Raw genomic sequence first — 24,632 nt, 5'->3', positions numbered from 1 at the left:
GAATTTTTTGAATTTAACAAAACACAAGATACTAGTATTAGAGCAATCTGGGATGCTAGCAAAGCATGTAGTAGAGGTTATTACATACAGCAAAACGCAAGAAAGAAAAGAATATGGGAGAGGAAATTAGAAGAAATAAGAAAAGAAATAGCCAATACAGTGGTACCTCAGGTTACAGACGTTTCAGGTTACAGATTCTGCTAACTTGGAAGTAGTACCTCGGGTTAAGAACTTTGCTTCAGGATGAGAACAGAAATTGTGCGGCGGCAGCACAGTGGCAGCAGGAGGCCCCATTTGCTAAAGTGGTACCTCAGGTTAAGAATAGTTTCAGGTTAAGAATGAACCTCCAGAACGAATTAAGTTCTTAACCCGAGGTACCACTGTAATGAGAAAATTCTAGCAAGAGAACAAAAAAACAGGAATGCAGTTCAAAAAATTAAATCACTGCAGGTGCAGTTAACAACGATAATTGGGGAAGAAATTGAAACAAATATAAGATGGATGAAACAAAGATCCTTTGAATTTGCAAACAAACCAGGAAAATTGCTGGCATGGCAATTAAAAAAGAGACAAAAGGAAATGCTAATTGATAAATTAAAGGAAGATGAGACAAATATAGATACCCCAGAATAAATAAATAAATGTTTTGTAAAACATTTCAGCAAATTATATACAGCAGGAAAGGAAACAGAAGAAACGTTATAAATTACTTACAGGACAAATGGTTACCCAAGATCTGGAAAGAAAAAATAGAGTATCTAAATGCGCCGATATCTATGAACGAACTGCATGAAGCCACTTTAAAAGCAAAACTAGGCAAATCACCTGGCCCAGATGGGCACGGAAATGCACTATATTTTTTTAAAAAAGGAGGTGGTGTAGCCTTATCAGCTTATAAGGGTCCTTTAAGTTGCGCCCAGGCAGGACAGAGATAGTCAAAACGACACCGGGGTTGAGTTCCAGAGAAAGAATTTAATTTCTTATTAATAAGAGACTCAAGGTGGTCAGCCACGACAAGAGTAAAGCAACACAAATTGCAAAGCTCTCTTATACCCTTCTTTTGGGCTCTTTCCCCCTCCCTGTAAATGTGCGCACGCAAGGGGTTCACGCACACAAGGGGGTCACTAGTACACGTCCTGTGCATAAACACATGCTGGCTTAGGCAGGGGTAACATAAACAGGGCTATAGGAGACAATGGTGAACCCAGGGAAAACAGCAGCTGAGAAAGCTTTTGATAACGTGTCCTGGAGATTTCTTGAGAAGCTATTGGAAAGATTAGAGCCAGGAACATCAATACTAAATGGAATAAAAGCAATATATCAAGGCCAAAAAGCCAATCTGGTAATAAACAGCGATATGACAGAATACTTCCCCATACTGAGAATGGGATGCTAGACTTAGATGGGCCAGTGGCCTCTTTTTCTGCTCTTTCCTTTGGTCCTCCAAAAGTTGTTTGACTCCACATCCCATCAGTCCCAGGCTGCAGCTACAAAGCTCAGTGCTGATGGGAGGAGGAGCCCAACAACATCTAAAACCACACCTTCCCCACCCCTGAAGAATACCTCTCAAGTACGGTGCCACTTATAAGCCACAATAGGGCTGCATCCACAGCATGCATTTAAAACACACACACCCCCAAAAAAAGAATCTGAGGAACTGAAGTTTAAGGGTGGAGGGAAATGCAGCTCTCGATTACCACTATTCTTTTTTTGGGAGGTGGAGAGAGATGCTTTAAATGTTATTTAAATGTTTGGGTGTATGCAGTCTAGAATCCCAGCTATGAGGGCTCCATCCAGCGAAATGAGCAGGAAGCCCCTGCCCCAGACTATCCCTTGCTGCGCCACAGGCTGAGGTCATTTAGAGGAAGTCGGCACATGCCTACAGGGCCAGATCTATGGAGGTGTTCAGCATTTTAAAATTTGGCACTCAAATTGCACACCAAGGGAAGTTAAATTGGTGACCCTGCCTAAATTATGCTTGCTACCATCTCATAAGTCGGGGGGGGGGATTTCAGAATTCTAAAATATTTTCTTGCTCAGAAAAGTAGAAAGGGGCTTGGAAAGCACTAAAGATCAAGCAGTGTCATCATCACAGAACAGTGCTTCTTGGATGGCAGCCCAGATAATAAAACTGGAATATGAGCTGTGCACCCACCCACAGAGGCTTCCAGTATGTTTCAAGAGACTATTCTCATCAAAAGCATGCATCAATAGAGAAGCCATCAGTTGGGGTTGTTATGGATACGGACATCAAGCCCAATCTGAACAATAGGCCAAATGTTGTTTATTTATTACAGTGTTAAATCAGATTTCACTTGTCAAAGACTTTTCCAAGAAACAATCACTAACAGAGCGGGGGGGGGGGGGGAATATTCCACACATACTTTTGAGGAATAGGTGGGGAACCTGATATTTGCGACTCCAGAGGATGCTATGCATCTTTCTCCTAATAAGCTCCTTTGATCTGATCTTTCAGCATATCAAAGGGAAGCTTGCACCTCATGGTACCATCTGACATAGAAACACAGAAGGCTGCTTTATACCAAGTCAGGTCACTGGCGCATCTGGCTCAGCGCTGACCTTCTGTTTACTGGGAGTTGCTCTCTGGGGTTTCATGGAAGGTTGTCTCCTGGCCCCAACCAGAGATGGTGAGGATTGAACACAGGACCTTCTGGATGCAAAGCAGGGGCTCTGCCGCTGCAAATCAAGATTCATAACCAGGATAAAAATGTTTTCAAATAAATAAAATTGAAGAACGAACTCATAGTTCTGCATCAAGGCAAACCAATGCTTAGTCAAAATAATGGTTTCATTTGCAAATTAATTAGTTAGCTACCTCTGCTTATGCTTCTATGAATAAGTGGGAAGAGAAAGAGTTGCAGAGCAATCGCCCCTGGATCTGCATTCAGGTGCTGCTCCTTAACATTCACAAAGGTTCTAGAGCCAGGTGAATAAAGGTGTAGCCAAGGATACAAGTGACATGGGTGATGTTATGGCTCGTATGGGGCTATGCATTCCCCATCTTGGCTTATCTACTTCGCTTGGAGAAGTACTAGCAAACTTTTCAGCCTGTTTGAGGGTCCACCACACCAAATGTTTTGCCACCACTTATCTACGTGTGTGTGTGTGTGTGTGTGTGTGTGTGTGTGTGTGTGCGCACGCGCGCAGAAGCTGTAGCCTTGCATGGTAATCTTATTCTCTTTTTCATTTAACTTTTTAAGAGTGTTTTATTTGATTTCTGTATTTCCATACATGACACAGCATTTTCTTTCCCCATAATAGTGAAATCCAGATTAGACTACTGAAATGTGCTTTAAAGACAGCTTGGAAATTTCAACTACTGCAAAATGCAACCACTTGGCTCCTGGCTGGAATAAGGAGAGCTCAGCATATTACACCAATATTCTATATTGTACGAGTTCCAGTGGTTGCCCGTCTACTTCCAAACCTACGGTAATTTCAAGTGATTTCCTTTAAACCCAAAATGGTTTAAACCCAAAATGGTTTTAAAAAGCCACCTTCAACTGTATAAGCCAGGGTTTACTATGCCCTCCCCCCTCGACCGAGGCTGAATGGACTTTTATTTAAAATTATTCCTGGACTGCCGTTGGAGGAATGCAGTGGGAGAAAAATGAATGAATTGCTGCCGGACACATGTGGTAAAGAGGCTGAATTTGAGAAAAGATCTTGCTTTTAACTGTGTGCTGAGGAAGAACTACAGAGTAGAATATAAATGGCAGAGTCTGTATATGCACTCTGAGCTATTTATGGCTGCAGCTTGTATGTTAGTCTGTAAACAGCGGAAGGAATGGAATGTGACCTTACACCATCCAGATAAACACTACAAAGTGTTAACTCTCCCAGCGCATCAGGTCCGCAAAAACAATGTATATGAAGGACTATACACGTGAAATAGATTGTTTATTTATAAGATGTAACCGAGGTGCTATTTGTAAGGTGAAAAAAGAGGCCAGCTGGAAGAATGGTTTAACGGCAAGTGAAGGATGTCAACTGGATTCTAAATAAGAAATGATGTGACTATGCGAGGAAATGATTATTATCATATGTTTAGAACAGGAGTGGGAAACCTGATTTTAAGAAATTAAATTAAATTAAATTAAATTGGTTTGATTTGTAAGAATTTGGAAAATTAATAAAAATAATTGGGGGGGAGGAGAGCAAATTCTGTCTCCCTCTACTTCATCCTTCATCAGCTCCAGTGTCAACAGCTGCTCAAGCTGCTTCCTGCAGCTGCGCTCAACACCGCCCATGAAACAGCTGCAACTTTAAACATTGCTGGTACAGGGTCAGAGAAGCCCCCTCCTCAGTAGAGAATGCTTCCAGAACAGCTGGGTATGCAAGAAATGATTGTGTGAGTTGGCAGGGGAGGGAGGGGGGACTGCATTCAAGTTTAAATTGGAACAGAGCAGAGCAATGGCTGAAGTCCTGAAGTCCATGATAACATGGCCAAGTGCAGGAGAAAGATGTTCGAGCCTACCTTTTGTGAACACATAGCTTAAAGCAAGGGGTAAGGGTCAAGACAGGGAGCAGTCCACTGGTGGACAATGCATGTCCAGTGAGCCACCTGTTCACTGAGGTTCTTGGAAAGACTGCTAGACTAAAATAATCTTGCTCTGATCCTGCAGGGCACTTGCACCCTTGAGTGAAAAGTGAAGAAGCCACTCCTGGCAAAGCCAAATCGCTTAGTTACACCCTTGAAGATGGGGTGGGGGAGCTGCAGCCTCTCAGGTGTTGCTGGTCCACAATCCCTGACACCAGAGAGCCAGTGTGGTGTAGTGGTTAAGAGCGGTAGACTCGTAAACTGGGGAACCGGGTTCGTGTCTCCGCTCCTTCACATGCAACTGCTGGGTGACCTTGGGCTAGTCACACTTCTTTGAAGTCTCTCAGCCCCTCCCACCTCACAGGGTGTCTGTTGTGGGGGAGGAAGGGAAAGGAGATTGTTAGCTGCTTTGAGACTCCTTCGGGTAGTGATATAGCGGGATATCAAATCCAAACTACTACTACTACTACTATTCTTCTTCTTCTTCTTCTTCTTCTTCTTCTTCTTCTTCTTCTTCTTCTTCTTCTTCTTCTTCTTCTTCTTCTTCTTCTTCTTCTTCTTCTTCTTCTTCTTCTTCTTCTTCTTCTTCTTCTTCTTCTTCTTCTTCTTCTTCTTCTTCTTCTTCACCTGGCTGGAGATGAGGGAAGATAACAGCCTAAGAACATCAGCAAATGGCTGCCAGCTCTGCTGTCTGAGATCCCAATTATGCATACTCTTGCTTTTAAATTTAGCATACATATACAGACCATGGAAATTTCTAAGGAAGCCAGAAACCCACCACATAGCTCCCTTAAAGGTAAAGGGACCCCTGACCATTAGGTCCAGTTGTGACCGACTCTGGGGTTGCGGCGCTCATCTCGCATTATTGGCCGAGGGAGCAGCATACAGCTTCCAGGTCATGTGACCAGCATGACAAAGCTGCTTCTGGCAAACCAGAGCAGTGCACAGAAACGCCGTTTACCTTCCCGCCAGAGCGGTACCTATTTATATACTTGCACTTTGACATGCTTTCAAACTGCTAGGTTGGCAGGAGCTGGGACCGAACAATGGGAGCTCATCCCGTCGCAGGGATTCGAACCGCCGACCTTCTGATTGGCAAGCCCTAGGCTCTGTGGTTTAACCCACAGCGCCACCCGTGTCTCGTACACAGGTCCCTTACAAAGGATTAAAAAATGCACAACCAATAATTGATCACTGAAGTCTTGCATTTACCAATGAGATAACAAGTCAGCCTTTGACACTGGTCTCCACTACAAAAGGTTCTCCTGGCATCCAGTTTGACATTTCTTCAGCTGGGCGATGACCCTTCCTACAATTTATCCAGGCTTTTTAGATCTAATTTTGGTCCTGTTGCTGCCATGTCAAGAAGCCTTATAAACCATCACATATATACAAAAATACCGGTAAATCCATAAAGCAGATATTGCTATTGAATCCTCACTGCAAATAATTCAGATCTAATTTCTGCGACTGATCATTAACTGACTTTCAAGATCACCTTGCCTTTTAATTCTCATGATTATTATGACAATTTGAATTGCACTCTCTGCAATTGCTTTCCATCTGGGAAATTTTGGGGAACAGCAGGATTAAAATATCTGTAGCAAACTATAAAATGGGGGAAATGTAATATACAAAGCAGCACTGGCCTGCCTTAAAACCTTCAAAATTCTGCCAGTTGAACGTAGAAGCACATAGACAAACTTTTAGAGTAAGGGGGGTGTAAACACAGAGAGGATGTCTATGCTTTGCCTTGAGTCATTGTTCTTGGTCTGCCTCCTAAACCTAGAGCAGTTACATAAGCAGACACAGACTTTGGATTCACATACTGTACTTTATTTAATGCTTATATCATGGCAGCAGTGGTATTCATGTTTCCTGGGACCACCACTGAGAATTGCGGCTCCAGCAAATCTATTTTGGCATTGCCCTTATAAAATGCAAAAAGACCAATAATTTTTTAAGGGTGAGTGGGTAAATGGGGGGGGGGATAATTTACTGGTGCCTTGGAATTTCAGGGGGGTGTAGGGAGGTGGAAGACACAATGTTTCTAGCTGCATGGTTTTGCTGTCTTTATTAAGAGGATGAGGTCAAGTTTTCAGGCTCAGCCTGCAGCTACCTCAATGGGTGAGAGAGGGAGTATTTGCAGTGCAAAGTGCCTTCAGGCAACTTGTCATAAATGGACAGCAGGGAGCGGGTCTCCACTATCCCAGATGTCAAAAGCAAGAATACCAAGGGGTTTAGAGAACATAAGAGCCTGCGGGACCAGGCCATTGGGTCCATCTGGCCCAGAATCCTGTTCCCACAGTGGCCCACCAGATGGGAAACCCAACCTCTCTAGCAACTGGCATTCAGAAGCATACTGCCTCTAACGGTGGAGGCAGAACATGTCTATCAGGGTTAGTGGCCAATTTTATCCCCCATGCTTTTGTCTGATCATTTTAAAGCCAGCTGTCTCTTGTGGGAGTGATTTCCATAGTTTTAACTCACCACCTCTTGATTAAGCCGATTGAGAAGAGCCGTTCAGGATGACATCAAATGTTCTGGGAACACTGCAACCCTAGCAAAAAGAGTTCTGGCTGCCCCTGCAGATACGCCTGTGCTGGGCTCTTCCAGAGAACTGCTTATGAAGTAGATCTATTTGCTTCCTGCAGACTTTTGGGCCTTCTGTACAGAATCCTGCCAATGCCTCGCTTCTGAGAAATCCACCCTGCCTCTGAACCTTGAGAGCAATCCAAACCCAGTGCTCAGAAATGCTGCATTCCTGCAACCTGCAAACAGTATGCAGTGAGAAAATGGGCACTGCTGATGCTTAATCTGGTAGACATTGATTTCCAATCTTTGGAAAAAATTAAGTCACCACTCTCATCCCTCAGAAGAGTGCAGGCTTTCACATATTTGCACCCATACGAACCACTTTATTTAATGAAAAAAGGAGATTCTCAGAAAGCTCCATTATGTAACCAATATAGCAGTGCTTTTTCTCTGCTGCTGCAGAAGTCTATTAATTTGCTAATTTTAATTTTATTACGTCTTGTCTCACCTTTTCTCCAAGACCAGGATCCCCCTCACACCTTTTATCCTCACAACAACCCTGTGAGGTAGGTTGGAGTTGGCAAGGATCAGGGCAGCCAATGGGACGCCCCTCAGGTATTATTGGACTACTACACCCATCAATCATGACAATTAGCTCTGCTGGCTGATTGGTGTTGGTAGCCCAACAACAGCCTCTGGAGAGCATCCCACTGGCTGCCTCTGGACGAGCCTAGAGATTGGCCCAAGGTCCCCCAGAGAGCTACATGCTGCATCACATCTGAACCCAAGTCTGCCTTGTCCAACTCTGCAAACCACATTCCTTCACTACACTGCACGCCACCCATAGGAACCTAGGAAGCTGCCATGCACCAGTCAAATATCTCAAGGGCTGTCCCATGGAGGATAGAGCAAGCTTCTTTTCCTCCAGAGGGTAGGACATGATCCAACGGCTTAAAGTTACAAGGAAGGAGACTCCAACTAAACATCAGGAAGAACTTTAAGAGCTGTTCGACCATGGGATGGAAAGGTGGAGGACTCTTCTTCATTGGAGGTTTTAAAGCAGAGGTTGGATGGCCACCTGTCATAGATGTTTTAGGTGTTATTCCTGCATTGTAGAGGGTTGGGAGAAATGACCCTTGGGGTCCCTTCCAATAGGAGCCATCTAGCTGGCTGGCATTAGCTCTCCAGTGTTGCAGACAGGGCTCCCTCCTAGCCCAGAACCTGGAGATGCCTCCCACCACTGAACTCTGGCCTTTCCACTTGAGAGCCCTGTGTGTGCCTCAAAGCCACGGCTGACAAACCTCTTCCAAGCATGCCCCAGAGATACTGCTCCATCTTGTGGGGTGGTTTATTAAGCTCAGCCAAACTGGCTTTCTGCGAATACCTTTTCAGCCCCAGTGCCCACCCCACCCCCTTGCAGACACAGAATTCATAACAGGCTCAGCCTGGGCTTCCCAGGGGAGCTTCTGGAAAAGTAGGTCAAGTGTCGCCCCCCCCCCCCCCCAAATTTGGAAGCTCTTACAAAACTGTCTTCCCAGCAGGTTGTGCTACCCACACACAAAGATACATACCGGTACAGACGTTTCCTGGCAACAGGGAAGTGGGAGAGAAGGTTAATGAGCCCTTTAAAACAATTACAAATTAAAAAAACCACCCAACTAATTGCAGTTAAAGATTTTATTGAACAAAAGAAACAGGGTAGTCTGAATTCTCTGAGTAAAAGCAGCTCTCTGTAAAAGCTGCATTTTGTGCTAAACAACCGTATTAACTGAGATTTTATACAGAGGTGTAAGAAGCAAGTTCTCTTAACCAAGAAAAGGGTATTTGGAGGGGGGTCATGGAGGGAAGAGAAAGAAGGAGGGGGAAGTAGGGAACCATTTGCTCAAAATTTTAGTGGCTTCAAATTAAGAGATTCTAGCCCTTGTTTACCAAAAATAAGTAGTACAGGCACCCCACTGGGTTGCGCAATCGAACCAAACCCCCTATCTCCAATATATGAATTGCTCAGGCTCCCATGATGAATCAGAGCTTTTATTTCAGGGGCAGAGGAAAGGAAAGGAGGAAGAGAACAAAAAGTAAAAACACAATTACAAATCTCCAGCACATTTCACTTTGCATGTGGCGGTTCAGAAAGTAAAAGGAAAAGAAAACCCCTTAATATGTTATTTAGAAAAACAACAACCCTGGTTTATAGATTCAGGGTCTGCCTATTGTATATCTATTAATGGTCTTGTCCGCCATATCCTCTGAAAAGCACCTCCAGTGTCAGGTCAGTAAACAGGTCTGAAATACTCCATTAGAAGAAGGAGGTAGCTGAGGCCAGATAGCTGCTGAAAGTTGTGTGCATCAGGGGCTCCCTCTCTCTCCAGAGGTGCAGCGAGGAAAGATGGTCCTCCAGCAACAAGGCTTAGCAAACAAGGTTCCCCATTCATTGCACACACACCCTGCCCCCCACACGCTCAACTTACAGGGTCTTGATCTATGTGACCCGTGCACCCAGTACAGAATATCTATGTGCCTGGTGCAAAGGTTTTTCTTTTCCTAAGACAATACCTCATTTTTTAAGCGTTTGGCTCAAAAAACAAAATGAAACAATAAAACCTCACTTTGCTTGGCACTTGGTTGTCCACTTGATAAACTTTCTAGACCAAACCCCACAAGTGACGCCCATCTTCTTGTTACATCCCACCCCCAACTGTGTTACTGTGCCAGCTGCTTCAGGATAAGCCTTGTAAGATACTACTGAAGACAAATAGGCAATTCCCTGTTGCAGTGCAGTGGTATTGGAGCGACAACATGGTAAGTCCAGCGATGCCTCATTTCAAGGGGCCGAAAGAGGTGATTCTCTAGATGGTGAGCATGTATTGTCCTCGGGAGGGAAGACTGTCAGAGTACAGGCACGGATGCCCCCAAGGGATTCTGGGAGGTCAAAGACTTTGTGCCACTCATCCTCTTCTGGGTCATACTTCTGGACTATTTCCACCATACAACGGTTATTCCATGAATATCCTCCCACAACGTATATTTTATTTTCAAACACAGCCACCCCGACATCACTCTGACCACGCAACATAGCAGCGATTGGTGTCCACTGGTCTAGGCTTGGTGAGTAATATTCACAGCTTAGAACATCGTCGTAATCACTGGTTCCTCTAAAATGGTTTCCACCAATGACATAAAGCTTGTCACCGACAGTACACATGCAGTGAAGGCCCCTAACTGTGGTCATCGGAGCCTTCTGAGTCCATTTGTCTGTGTCGGGGTCAAAGCACATTAGTTCCTTCTGGAAAGTGTCGTGGGTAATGCCTCCTAGGACAGGAAAACAAAAGCAAACACCTCATGTAAGAGGAATGCTAATGAGATTAACAGTTAGAAGCACAGAAAGCTGACTTCCATAGTCAGACAATTGGCCCATCTTGCTCAATATTGTCCACACTGACTGGCAGCAGCTACTCCCAGTCTTTCAGGGGATTAATAATAATAATAATAATAACAACAACAACAACAACAACAACAACCCCACACACCTGGCTGGGTTTCCCCAGCCACTCTGGGTGGCTTCCAAACAAATATTAAAAACACAATACAGCATTAAACATTAAAAACTGAACCCGCAAGTGACAAAAATGTCATTAAACACATCACTAAAACAGCAGAACAGGGCAGGGGTATGTTTATGCCTGCTTTGCTGATGTGAACAGGGGCCAGGAACAGAACCCTCCATGAAATGGATGCCAACTGTATTTACATCTGCGTGCTTTAAAAATGTTTACCATTTCGTCTTTGAATAGGTTCTTTCCTTTTAAAAAATTGTTTGCTGGGTTCTGCTCCTAACACTTTGTTGATTAGTTTGATCTGATGTTCTATTATACAATAACATTGTAAGCAGCTTTAAACACACTGCAATTTTTCCAGCATTAAGGCAAAACTATTTTCATTCACTCAGTCATTTTGAACTTTCAGTATATCTTAAGTTTTGTTTGTCTACTTTTATTACTGCTAATTTGTATTGTGATATAATTTGGTTGTACACCACTCTAAAATACAATCAGGATGAAGGGCTACATATAAAAGTTCCTAGCAAATACACAAATAGCAATAAATGCAATAAATAACTACTTATCAAAACACACAAAAAATTCATGCAGACACATTTGAAGATGGCACAAGTGCTAAAAACATGCCTGTGCGTTGGGACCCTGTTGCGTTGGGACCCTCCCTACAATAAAATGCAAGAATAAAAACATAAGATGATGCTGGATGGGGCCAGTGGCCTGAGGAGCCCATTATCTTGTTCTAACGGTGGTCATCCAGATTCTGGTGGGAAACCAACAAGCAGGATTTGAGTACAACAGCACTTCCTCCTCCGGTGGTTTCCAGAAACTGGTATTCAGAAGCAATGTTGTCTCCAATCATGGAGGCACTGCAGAGCCATCCTAGGATGGCTAGGAGCCACTGACAACTTTATCCTTCATGAATTTGATCCAATCCTCTTTTAAAGCCATCCAAGTTGGATGTCCATGAGTTCTAGGTGTCAAGTGAGAGACAGAAAAACTTTTCTCTGTCCATACTGTGCATCATTTTACAAACTTGTGTCATGTCTTACTCACTTTTTCTCTAAACTAAAAAGCCCTAAATGCTGCCACTTTCCCTCATATGGGTGTTACTTCATTCCCTTTATCATGCTCTTTATCCAACTCTACAATATCCTTTTCAAGGTGAGGCCACCAGAACTGTACAAATGTGGCTGCACAATAGATTTGTATTATATCATTACGATATCAGTAGTTTTATTTTCAATTCTTCCCCCTAACATGGAATCTGCCTGTTTAACAGCTGCCACACACCTGGTTGATGTCTCCATCAAGCTATCCACTAGGACCCCAAGCTCTCATTTATGGTCAGACACTACCAGTTCCGACCCTAGGAGCATATATGTAAAAATAATATTTTATGCCAGATGAAAAGGGCTTTGCATAGACCTTGAGTGCTGAGAGCACCATTTGCTACCATAGTTATAGTGTTCTGTTGCACCTTTTATGCTGCTATGGCATCCTCTGTAGAAGATGCTGTTCAAAAGAGTAGGATTCCTAATTCTGACCAAAAACACCCACAGCCAGAGTAGGCTGCTACAACCAGCGGTAGATACAAACTCATTTAAAACAACACAGACTTCTATAGGATCAGCCCAGAGTTGATTGGCAGCTGCCCTCCATGGTCTAAGGCTGAGAAGGGGGTCCCTCTGCACCTGCCACCCAGTCTTTTAGCTTTGAGATGCCAAGGAACTCGACCCCACTTGGAAACAGTACAGTGGTACCTCTAGTTACGAACTTAATTCATTCTGGAGGTCTGTTCTTAACCTGAAACTGTTCTTAACTAGAGGTGTGCTTTGCTAATGGGGCCTCTTGTTGCCACTGTGCCGCCGGCACACGATTTCTGTTCTCATCCCGGGGCAAAGTTCTCAACTCGAGGTAACTATTCCAGGCTAGCAGAGTTTGTAACCTGAGGCGTCTGTAACTTGAGGTACCTCTGTACTCATGTTGCAGCCTCTTATGGGAGGGAGATATTTATTTCATGGAAAGGCTGATCCAAGAAGAAGGCAGCTGAAGGGATTCGGGGGGCCCCACTGTAGGCATTCCACTCCTTCCACTCTGACACAGGTGCATGTGGCAGACGAGAGGCATATGCTCCTCTGGCTTCCAGCCCTCTCTGGGGGAGACAATTGTTCAGGGAACTGATAACACTAAGAGAATAAGCTAACTGCTGCACTGCTGCCAACTAAAATAGTTTTTTTAAATCACAGCATTTTGATGTGAATCAGGCAAAACAGACTCTGTAGGCTGCTCTCTCCTTCAGATGAGGTGTTTGAAGGATGCAATGATTTACATGCACTGGCTAGACTTTGAAGTTCTTGACATCTACCCCAAAGGTGCATTGGATTTGCTAGGCCTCCCTGAGGTACAACTTATCCCAGTCAAAATGAGTCAGTTCTGTAACTCTGATACCAAAACCAGATACGGACAGAATGCAGATGAAGAATTATTGCCCCATTTTGATATTAAATGTGGATTACAAAATTTTTGCAAGTATTTTGGCCGCCAGATTGAAGAAGGTATTGAAGGATCAGATTCATCAAGATCAAGCAGGCTTTTTGCCTGCAAGACATATGAAAGATAATATTAGAAATATTATTGATATATTAGAGAAATTAGAAGTAAAAATCAATACCAAAGCAGTGTTAGTATTCATCAATGCAGAAAAGGCCTTTGATAATGTTTCTTGGAATTTTATGATAAAAAATATGAAAAATATGGAGGTGGGGGATGGTTTTATTAATGGTATAAAAGCAATTTATTCTGATCAAAAGGCAAAAATTATTATAAATAACGTGGTCTCAGAAGAAATAAGAATAGAAAAAGGAACCAGGCAAGGGTGCCCACTCTCCCCTCTACTTTTCATAACAGTTTTGGAGGTTTTGCTGAATATGATAAGAAAAAATGAGGATGTTAAAGGAATAGTAGTAGGTTCAAAACAGTATAAGTTAAAAGCCTTTGCGGATGATTTAGTATTGACTTTGCAAGATCCAGAAACCAGTGCAATTAAAGCACTGGAATTGATTCAAGAGTTCGGACAGTTGGCAGGATTAAAATTAAATAAAATGAAGACCAAAGTGATAGGTAAAAACCGCACACCAGAGGAAATGAATAAAATACAGGAGACCACTGGGTTGACAATGGTGAAAAATGTGAAATACTTGGGAGTGAATATGACTGCAAAAAATATTAATTTGTTCAAGAACAATTATGAGAAATTGTGGAAAGAAATTAAGTATGATTTAGAAGGTTGGTCGAATTTGAATTTGTCTCTTATGGGTCGAATTTCAGTGATAAAAATGAATGTGTTGCCAAAGATGTTATTCTTATTCCAAGCATTGCATATTGTTGGTAAGGTTGGTTGTTTTAAAGAATGGCAAAAGGCATTGTTGAGATTTATCTGGCGGGGGGGGGGAGCCAAGAATTAAGTATAAACTTTTAACAGATGTTAAAGAAAGAGGCGGTTTCCCCCTGACAGATTTGAAGTTATATTTTGAAGCAGCAGCTTTTTGTTGATTGAAAGAATGGTTTTTGCTAGATAATGATGATATACTTGACTTGGAAGGACATGATAATGTTTTTAGATGGCATGCATATTTATGGTATGACAAAGTGAAGGTTCATAAAGGCTTTAAAAGTCATATTATTAGAAAATCTTTGTATAATGTATGGAACAGGTATAAAGATTTGTTAGAACCAAAAACACCCAGGTGGATTTCACCAGCAGAAGCGAAGGCACATAAAAGATTGAATACGTCAACAAAGTGGCTAAAATATAGTGATATATTGGTTGAGGAACGAGACGAAGTGAAGTTAAAATCATATGAAGTGTTGAAGAGTAAAGTAAATGATTGGTTTGATTATCATCAAATTAATGAAATGTATAAAATGGATAAAAAAGTTGGTTTTCAAATGAAAAAGTCAATTGTTAGAACCAATATGTAAAAATTTGTCAAAAATGTATAATTTATTGTTGGAATGGCATACGAAAGATGAACAAACAAAATCAGTAATGATTAAATGGGCAAAAGATGTAGCGCACAACACCATGGTGGAAGATTAGGAAAGGTTGTGGAAGCAAAGTATGAAATTTACCGCGTGTACAGTTTTAAGAGAAAATTTGATGAAAATCATGTATAGATTGTATTTGACCCCGGTAAAGTTAGCTAAGATTTATCATAAACAAGATAATAAATGCTGGAAATGTAAAAATCAAGAAGGAACCTTCTTCCACATGTGGTGGACGTGCCCCCAAGTGAGAGACTTCTGGGAAAAGATTTATAATGAATTGAAAAAAGTGTTGGAAAACACCTTTGTTAAGAAACCAGAAGCCTTCTTACTTTGGATAATTGGAGATGAAATACCTAAGAAGGATGTTACCTTTTTTCTTTATGCCACAACAGCTGCAAGAATTTTAATTGCAAAGAATTGGAAGAATGAAGAATTACCAACAGTGGATGAATGGCAGAAGAAGTTGATAGAATACATGGAACTGGCTGAATTCGGGACTGGAGTGAAGAAGCAGTGGAAGAAGATTGGAAGAAATTTAAAGTTTATTTAAAGAATAAGAGTATAATAGAACATAATTAATGGAAGTGAGGGAGATACAAAGTGGTTGTAGATAATATAATGGTGAGAGATAAGTATTGTTAGAATTAGGTATAACTGAGTAAAAAGAAAGGATATAGTTGGGAATGTAAAGTATTAAGAATTAAAATGTATAGAAATAAGTTTATATTAAGTAAAATTTAGAGATTATGTAAGATTTAGAAATTACTAAAGTGAGGAGGAATTAAAGAACCTTTTAATGAGGGTGAAAGAGGAGAGTGCAAAATATGGTCTGAAGCTCAACATCAAAAAAACCAAGATCATGGCCACTGGTCCCATCACCTCCTGGCAAATAGAAGGGGAAGAAATGGAGGCAGTGAGAGATTTTACTTTCTTGGGCTCCTTGATCACTGCAGATGGTGACAGCAGTCACGAAATTAAAAGACGCCTGCTTCTTGGGAGAAAAGCAATGACAAACCTAGACAGCATCTTAAAAAGCAGAGACATCACCTTGCCTACAAAGGTCCGTATAGTTAAAGCTATGGTTTACCCAGTAGTGATGTATGGAAGTGAGAGCTGGACCATAAAGAAGGCTGATCGCCGAAGAATTGATGCTTTTGAATTCTGGTGCTGGAGGAGACTCTTGAGAGTCCCATGGACTGCAAGAAGATCAAACCTATCCATTCTGAAGGAAATCAGCCCTGAGTGCTCACTGGAAGGACAGATCGTGAAGCTGAGGCTCCAATACTTTGGCCACCTCATGAGAAGAGAAGAATCCTTGGAAAAGACCTTGCTGTTGGGAAAGATTGAGGGCACTAGGAGAAGGGGACGACAGGGGACGAGATGGTTGGACAGTGTTCTCGAAGCTACGAACATGAGTTTGACCAAACTGCGGGAGGCAGTGGAAGACAGGAGTGCCTGGCATGCTATGGTCCATGGGGTCACGAAGAGTAGGACACGACTAAACGACTAAACAACAACAACAAAGATGATTTTTAATGGAATGCAGAAAGAGGAGGAATGAGGAAGTCAATAGATTAGAAATAAGGTTTATAAATGAGAGTTTTTTATTTTTATGTTTTTTGGTTTTTTGTGTTTGTTGTTTTGTATTTCTGTATTTTTGTATTTTTACATTTTATATATTGGGTAGAGTGTGTTTTGTAGTTGTATTTTGTTGTTATAAAATTTTAATAAATATATTTAAAAAAACAAAAACAAAATGAGTCAGCTCTTACAATAGAGACCCCTGTAGGATTAGAGACAGCATGGTGGCTGAGTTTGTGATTTCCTAATAAACCTTTTTTTGAAGGTTTAAGAAGAAACACAAATAAGTTATTAAGGAGGTTGTTTCAGAAAATAATCACCTGCCAGCTGAGATAACTGTATCTAAAATGAAATCTGAAGATGTCATAGCATGTCCTGTTTTGAACAGTTTAGAAAGGAAATTAGGATTTGTGAGGGGCATTAAAAATCACTGCTTGAAAAGAGCAAACCGATCTTGATACAGGTTAATGGAATTACATTTTTAAAAAACTATGGGACTAGTGGGAAGCAATCTTACTCAGTAATAATATGTTTTATAATAAAACTAGTATCTTGAAGCCCGTTAAATTAACGGGTGCTAGAACATGCTAGAACATGCTGCCACCCACCCCTCCTTCCCTGCTCCCTGTCAAACATCTCCTCTCCCCCCCCCCGGGCTGCTCTTCCTTCCCCCCCATGCGCTGTCCCCGCTTCTGTCTGCCTCTGACCCTGCACCGCGAGGGAAACGGTAGGCAGAGGGGTGGGGGGGAGAGTGTGCGTGTGCGTGACGCCCGCTTGCTACTGGTCGTCGGGGGGGGGAGCGTAGGAGAGGAAAAAAGGGGGGAAAGCAGCCTACTTCTCCTCGCCTTTCCCAACCCACCCAGAGCTGAGCCCGCCACACCCGGGTGGGGGGAGGGGTTGGGATGCGGCGATGGGGTGGGGGTGGGGAACGGCAGCAGCGGGGACATGAATGCCCCGGTGGTGGTGGGGAACGCGCGCTCGCGTCTCAATCCCTCACGGTCCCTTCCCCTCTTCCCCTCGCGCCATTAATTGGGAGGCGAGGCACGGAACGGCAGTTTGGAGGGGAAGCCATTGAGGGAGAGAGAACCGCATTCCCCCCCCCCCCGGGCTGTGTGCGTCCAGTCTCTGCGTCCAATCCCTGTGTCCGTGGGGCACATGCTCAGTAGCGCGGAAAACGGGACACACGGAATCTGGATGCAGAGACACAGGGACTTTATTATATAGGATGTTTTAAAGCGGTTTTTAAATTGTGGGTTTCTTAATTTGGGTTTTTTGTTGAGGCATAGGATGTGCTTGCAAAGAGAAGAGTTGGGGAAAGCAGGGGAGGCTCTACTTGCAGTGATTCAGGGCAGCGGGAGGGTAGGTGTAGGAGGCGGGGCAGGCCAGGTAAGGGGCACAAGGCACAGGCAGTTGGTGACTGTGCCGTGTGCTAGCCTCTCCTCCGACCTGGGGAATTATGGTTGCCGGACCTTGGGTTTGCAGACGCTGTTGCCAAATGCTAGGTTGGCCTTCATTCATGATCCACCAGTATCTTAACTCTGCTGTTGCAGCAGATGAATCTCAAGAGGTGTCCAGAGCACTCCAGAGTTTTGGAGTACATTGTCAGAAATATGGCGATGATGCACAACTCTATTTCTCCTTTACATCTGCAGGTGAGGCAGTGGATGTGCTGGACCATTGTCTCGTCTCAGTAATGGACTGGATGAGTGCCAACAAATTGAAGCTCTTCAGATAAGACTGAGGCACTTTTAGTGGGAGGTTGCCTGCTCTTGATGGGGTTACACTCCCTCTGAAGGAGCAGGCACATAGCTCAGGGGCACTCCTGGATCCATTACTGTTGCTTGAGGTTCAGCTGGCCTCAGCAGAGTGCCCTCCATCAGTTTCAGCTGGTGTCCCAGCTACACCCCTATCTGGACAGGTATAGCCTAACTACTGTCATCTATGCTCTGGTAACCTCTAGGGTAAAGGTAAAGGTAAAGGTAAAGGGACCACTGACCATTAGGTCCAGTCATGACCGACTCTGGGGTTGTGGCGCTCATCTCGCATTATTGGCCGAGGGAGCCGGCGTACAGCTTTCAGGTCATGTGGCCGGCCAGCATGACTAAGCCACAGAAACGCCATTTACCTTCCCGCTTGGAGCGGTACCTATTTATCTACTTGCACTTTGACGTGCTTTTGAACTGCTAGGTTGGCAGGAAACCTCTAGGTTAGATTACTGCAACATGTTATACGTAGGGCTGCCTCTGAAGACAGTTTGGAAACCTCTGCTGGTGCAGAATTCAGCAGTCTGGTTGCTCACTGGGTCAAGACCATTTGAGCATATTACACTGACCTTGGCTTGACTGGACTGGCAGCCAATTAGCTTCTGGGTCCAATTCATAGTGCTGGTTTTAACCTATAAAGCCTTAAATGGCTCAGGACCACAATACCCCAAAGACCACCTCCCCCATATGAACCAATCCATCGTTGGGATCATCATTGGAGGCCCTTATTTGCGTGCCTTCTCCACGAGAGGTCTAGAGGGTGCCAACACGATAACAAGTCGTTTGTGGAGTGTTCTCCCCATGGAATCTCACCTGGCACTTTCAATATGCACCATTACGTGCCAGGCAAAAACACTGCTTTTCAACAAAGCCTTTGGCTGATTTACATCCTGTATGCTTTAAAATGTTTTGTGGAAGTACTTGCAAGAAATTTAAGAGCAGAAAAAGAGATTATAGGGATAAAAACTGGGAAGAATGAATTTAAATTGAAAGCCTTTGCTGATGATTTAGTAATTACAGTAGAGGATCCGAAAAATTCTCTCCCCAAGGTAATAGAGAAAAGTCAAGAATTTGGGGAAGTGGCAGGATTTAAATTAAATAGAAATAAAACTAAATTATTAGTTAAAAATCTAAAAGAAGAAGAGAAAAAAGATTTGGTGCAAGGTATTGTGATAGAAATTCATAAAAAAGTAAAATATCTAGGGATATGGTTAACAACAAGAAATATAAATATAAATGTGTATAAAGACAATTATGACAAAGTATGGTCGGAGATAAAAAGAAATCTAGAAATATGGAACAGAATGAACCTCTCCCTGCTAGGAAGAATTGCGGCAATAAAAATGAATGTGCTGCCGAAAATGCTCTTTCTTTTTCAGATAGTCCCAGTAATGGTTAAGGATGACTGCCTCAAAAGATGGCAAAATGATATTTCCAAATTTGTGGGGGCGGGGGCAAAAGGCCCAGGATAAAACATAAGATACTTACAGATATAAAAGAAAGAGGAGGCTTCGCCCTCCCAGACCTTAAATTATATTATGAGGTAGCATGTTTGGTTTGGATTAGGGACTGGATAAAACTGGAAAAGGAAGAAGCATTAGATTTGGAGGGATATGACAACAGATATGGATGGCATGCATATCTATGGTATGGGAAAGGGAAAGTCCATAAAGGATTCTACAATCATGGACTTCCGGCGAGGCACTCTCACGAGGCAGATCAGGGAAATTTTCTCCGCTCCTGGATGGGGACTGGGGGGGCAGTTTCGGCGAACCCCTGCCCCCCAGAAAAGGTCTGAGAGGACAGTTCAGACCAGAGGTGACCAGAGCAGCGCAAAAAATGAGGGTTTTTTGAATTCCCGGCACTGAAAAGTGGAAGGGAAAAGAAGACCCCCCCAGCGCATGGAAGAAGGGCCGCCTCAGCCGAGTGACGCCGCGACGATCTGGTGAGTGATGCTGAACTCTCTGTTTCTAAGGCCGCGCATAGCTGACCCCCAAATAAGGCTATAAACATCAATAAACACTAATAAGAGACTTAATTAAGAAGCGGAAATACAATATAAGAGAACGAAAGGGGGCAGAGATAAGATTGAACCAAGAGAAAGCGGCGGCTGAAATAAAAGATTTAAAGCATACCGGAGCTCCGTGTTTACTCGATGGGCTGGAGTGCAGGAAAGATCTTCATATCGGTAAATACATACTTTTTATAACGCTGTGTGCAGAAGTCCAAAAACCGGGAGGACAAAGTAAGCGACTGCCTAGGGAGAGCATTAAGCGGAGGAGGGGATTTAAACCCCCAGCGCTTAAAGAGAACTGCGTTGAAAGAACTGTGTTTTAAAAACAAAACAAAAATAAAAATCCCAGGCCAGGCAGAGAAACTAATAGCCAAATATATACAAAGCAAAGGAACTGTGAGATTGCAGGGGAGGCTGAAATACAAGTTAAAATACACGCGTACCATAGCAAAAGGCAGAAAACAAGAGCGGGAACGGCGGGGGGGAGAGAGAAAGAACGAGAGGGCTTTTGAAAATAAAACCAAAACGCAATAAAAGGAGAGCTAAAAAGAGAAGCGAGAGGAGGAGAAAGAAGACGGGATCGAAGAGGGGAGAAATCAGGAATACGAGGGAGAGCGCCGAGAAAATAAATAAATAAATAAAGGATTAATGGCGATGAAAGAGAGTTAAAAAGTGCTGAGCACACTTCCGCCTTCTTCTTGCTTAGAGGAACGATAGAGTTTATACATACTACAGACGTGGAAGGAAAACACAGTGGCATCTAGTGTACGCAATAGGAATCTCACAGAAACTTGGAGAAACGCTCTCACAGCGACACCCAGTAGAGGGACAAGGGAACTGAATGAGCTGTAAAATGAATTGAATGTATTGAATCTAATGCATTGAATGTATCTCTCTCTCTTCTTTTTATATATATCGGAATGAAAAGGATGAATTAAGAGTGTGATTACCCCTAAACTCCCAGGAATCAAGGTGTATAATTAAATGTGTATAATTAAGAATTTTAACTGATAAAAGGGAAAATTATTTTATTTTCATAAAATTAAAAGTTTGAAAGGTTAATTAAATTGGAGCAATTAGACTGGATGATTAGATTGGATTAATTAAAGATTATTTAATCAATTAATCAATTAATGATAGAGATCAGTTAATAAAATTCGTGGTTTGATTTAAGGTGGGATATTGTGTGTTTTAGCTGTAGGGGGGATTTTGATACCTTCAAAAAGGGGGGAAGGATAAGGTGGTATTTAATTGATCAATATAGGGTGGGGACAGCAATTGATTAATTCTGTACATTGTGTATATAGAGGAAGAACCATGACATCAACCAAAAAAGGACAATCTCAAACGACAATCCCAGCAGCTCTGGCGAGAAGACAATCCACTCCGGAAATGGACCTTAATGCAGATATTAGAGAACTGATAATAAACATGAATAAAACATTGAATGACAAATTGGACAATATGGGACTCAAAATAGAACAGAATTCTAAATTAATTGAACAAAATTAGAAAATAATTACAGACTTATCAGGACAGATAAAGGAATTAACAATCAAAAATATGGAGACTGAAAAATCAGTGGTGGAAGTAAATACAAAAGTGATGAAACAAGAGGAGATGATGAAAGACATTACAAAGAAAATTCAGCAAGAGAACAGAGATTTAAAGAAATACCAAGATACCACTAATGTGGGAATGAGTCAATTGAAGCAGGCCCAGGAAGAAATCCTGGACCAAATTGCGATTTTGGAAATGTATCAGAGGGAGTTAATTTTGAGATTTAGGGGCGTTCCGGAGGTGCAGGGAGAGGACATCATGAGTAAATTGATAAAAGAACTAGCGGAATGGCTAGGTGTAAAAGAAGAAGATCTGATCATGGATGTGGATAAAATATTTAGAGTAAGACCGGAGGGGAAAAAACAATATAGGGGTCCAGGAGATTGTCTGGTGTATTTGAATTCCAGATTGCTAAAGGATAAGATATTGCAAAAACGGAGATTGAGAATAGATGGCCACAATGTAATTATATATAAAGAAATTCCAAAGCGCATCTTGAAGAAGAGGGAAAAATATAAGGATTTAACAGATGCGCTGAAATTGAAAGGCATCAGATTCAAATGGCTAGTCCCGGAAGGTCTGTCCTTCACCATTAAAGATACAAGGAAGGTTATCAGATCAGTGGACGCGATGGAGAAGGTTAGAAGAACATACAAAAAGGAATTGGGGGAGGAGGGGGATCCGGAAAGAGAGGAAGAGGAAGGAGTAGGAGAGGAGGAGGTAGAGGGATTGGGGGAGACAACGTAAAACGAACATAAAACGAAGAACCATTTTATAATTGACTTTGCTTTTTTTTTGTTTAGAATTCCTGTTGGTGACTCTGTAAGGTAATCAAATAAAGTGATTAAATATCTTCGATTGTAGTGAGTGTAAGAAATGGAGCTTAGAATAAAACCCTGGAATGTAAATGGTCTGAATGATAAGAAAAAAAGAAACAAAATAGACCATATATTAAAAAAGAAAAAATGGGACGTGATCTGTCTGCAAGAGACACATATCGCACAAAAACATGAAAGGATTTTGATTAACAAAAGATTGGGGGAAGAATATATAACTTCAGATAAGGTAAAAAAAAGGGGAGTTGTCATGTATATAAATCCCAAATTAAAAGCTGAATGTAAATTTAAAGATCAAGAGGGAAGGATATTGGGGGTACAAGTAACTAAAGAAAATAAGAAATTACTCCTAGTAGGAATATATGCCCCAAATTGGAACCAAGGACCCTTTTTTGAGAAATTGCAAAAGAAATTAGCTGATTATAACAATGATGACATGATATTAATGGGGGATTGGAATGGGGTGACATCAGTAGAGTGGGACAGATCCCAAAACAATGCTAAATCAAGATTAAAATCAGGAAGGTTACCAGTGGCCTTTTTCCAATTGGTGGACGATCACGGATTGGAGGATGCATGGAGGGTGAAAAATGATAAAGTGCGACAGTATACATTCTATTCGGAGGCTAACAAATCTTGCAGCAGAATCGATGCCATATGGGTCTCGAAATTTTGAATGACAAAAATTTCTAAAGTAGAAATAATGCCAAAATCCATCACAGATCATAATCCAATGAAGCTGGAGTTAAAAGGGAGTAATAGAAGGAATAAAAGTTGGAGGATGAATGAGTGGTTATTAAATGATGAAAAAATAGTAAAAGAGGCACAAAAAAGAATGAAGGAATATTTTGAAATAAATATGACTCAAGATATAGATATAAGAACGGTTTGGGATGCGGGGAAAGCATACATAAGGGGCTTCTACATTCAACAGAATATAATACAGAAAAGAGCGAAGGAGTTTAAGTTAAAACAGATACAGAAAGAGATAGAACTAAATGAGGGGCTATTAAACAAGAACCCAAGGGATAAGGAAATAAAAAACAAAGCCAAATTATTGCAGTCTCAACTATCTACACTTTTGTCGGAGGAGTTAGAGAATAAATTAAAGTGGATGAAGCAAAAAACATTTGAAAGCGGGAACAGGCCAGGAAAACTGCTCGCTTGGCAAATAAAGAAAAAACAGAAAGAAAGATATGTGAACAAAATAGTATATGAAGGGCAGGCATTAGATACAGAGGAGAAAATTAAAGAGGGTTTTTTGAAATTCTTTAAAGGATTATATAGCAAAGGCCAGGAAACAGAACAAGAGGTAACGAAATATCTACAAGGGAAGAAAATCCCCATGGTAAGTCAGGAAAAGATGAAGTATTTAAATGAACCAATATCGTTGATGGAGGTACACCAGGCAATTGCAAAGATGAAAATAGGAAAGGCACCTGGCCCGGACGGGCTAGCTGCGGTACATTATAAAAAAGTTGAGGAATCGCTAGTGTTGCCACTGAAAATCCTAATGAACAAAATTATGAAAGAAGGCTCAATTCCAGAATCCTGGCGAGAAGCCTCTATTACACTAATACACAAACCAGGAACGGATGGAGAATTGGTAAACAACTACAGACCCATTTCTCTGTTAAACAATGACTACAAGATCTTTGCGGGAATCCTAGCTAATAGATTAAAAAGGGTTATGAAAGATGTAATAAATACAGATCAGTCAGGGTTCCTGCCAGGAAGATATATAAAAACCAACATGAGAGTAGTTATTGATTTAATAGAATACTTGGAACTTAGACCCAGCAAAAGGGCGGGTTTTGTATTGGTGGACGCGGAAAAAGCGTTTGATAGCCTATCAAGATGCTTTCTTTATAAGGTTTTGGAGATGGCAAGGCTAGGGGAAGATTATTGTAGGGGAGTTAAAGCAATATATCAAAAGCAAATCGCAAATATAATTATAAATGGAGATAAAACAGATTGGTTTGTAGTGGAAAAAGGAACTAGGCAGGGGTGTCCTCTTTCACCGATATTGTTTATTTTATCATTGGAAGTACTGTTGAATCAGATAAGGGCTGAAGAGGAAATTACTGGAATAACACTAGGAAAGGAAATTTTTTAAGTGAGAGCCTTCGCGGATGACATCCTAATAACTACAGAAAATCCAGAGAATAGCATTAGCAA

General features: G+C 41.9%; 1 protein-coding gene across 7 annotated transcripts in view; it reads right to left on the bottom strand.

The window, feature by feature from the left end:
* Positions 1-8,606: 8,606 nt before the first annotated feature.
* The window catches only part of KLHL13 (kelch like family member 13), a 94,444-nt gene continuing 78,418 nt past the window's right edge, over positions 8,607-24,632 (bottom strand). For 3 of the 7 annotated variants that reach the window (XM_035102272.2, XM_060270320.1, XM_035102271.2), the window contains one exon: positions 8,611-10,405. In XM_035102272.2, coding sequence (XP_034958163.1) covers positions 9,918-10,405 — 488 coding nt within the window. In that variant the 3' untranslated portion in view covers positions 8,611-9,917. Of the gene's footprint in view, positions 10,406-24,632 lie in introns of all 7 variants that reach the window. The other 4 variants (XM_060270323.1, XM_035102270.2, XM_060270321.1 and 1 more) reach the window with 3 other exon arrangements.

This window comes from Zootoca vivipara, chromosome Z (genome assembly GCF_963506605.1).
Source record: "Zootoca vivipara chromosome Z, rZooViv1.1, whole genome shotgun sequence".
Classification (NCBI taxonomy): Eukaryota; Metazoa; Chordata; class Lepidosauria; order Squamata; family Lacertidae; genus Zootoca; species Zootoca vivipara.
Note: the sequence above shows the minus strand (reverse complement) of the source record. Positions and strands in the feature narration are given on the sequence as shown.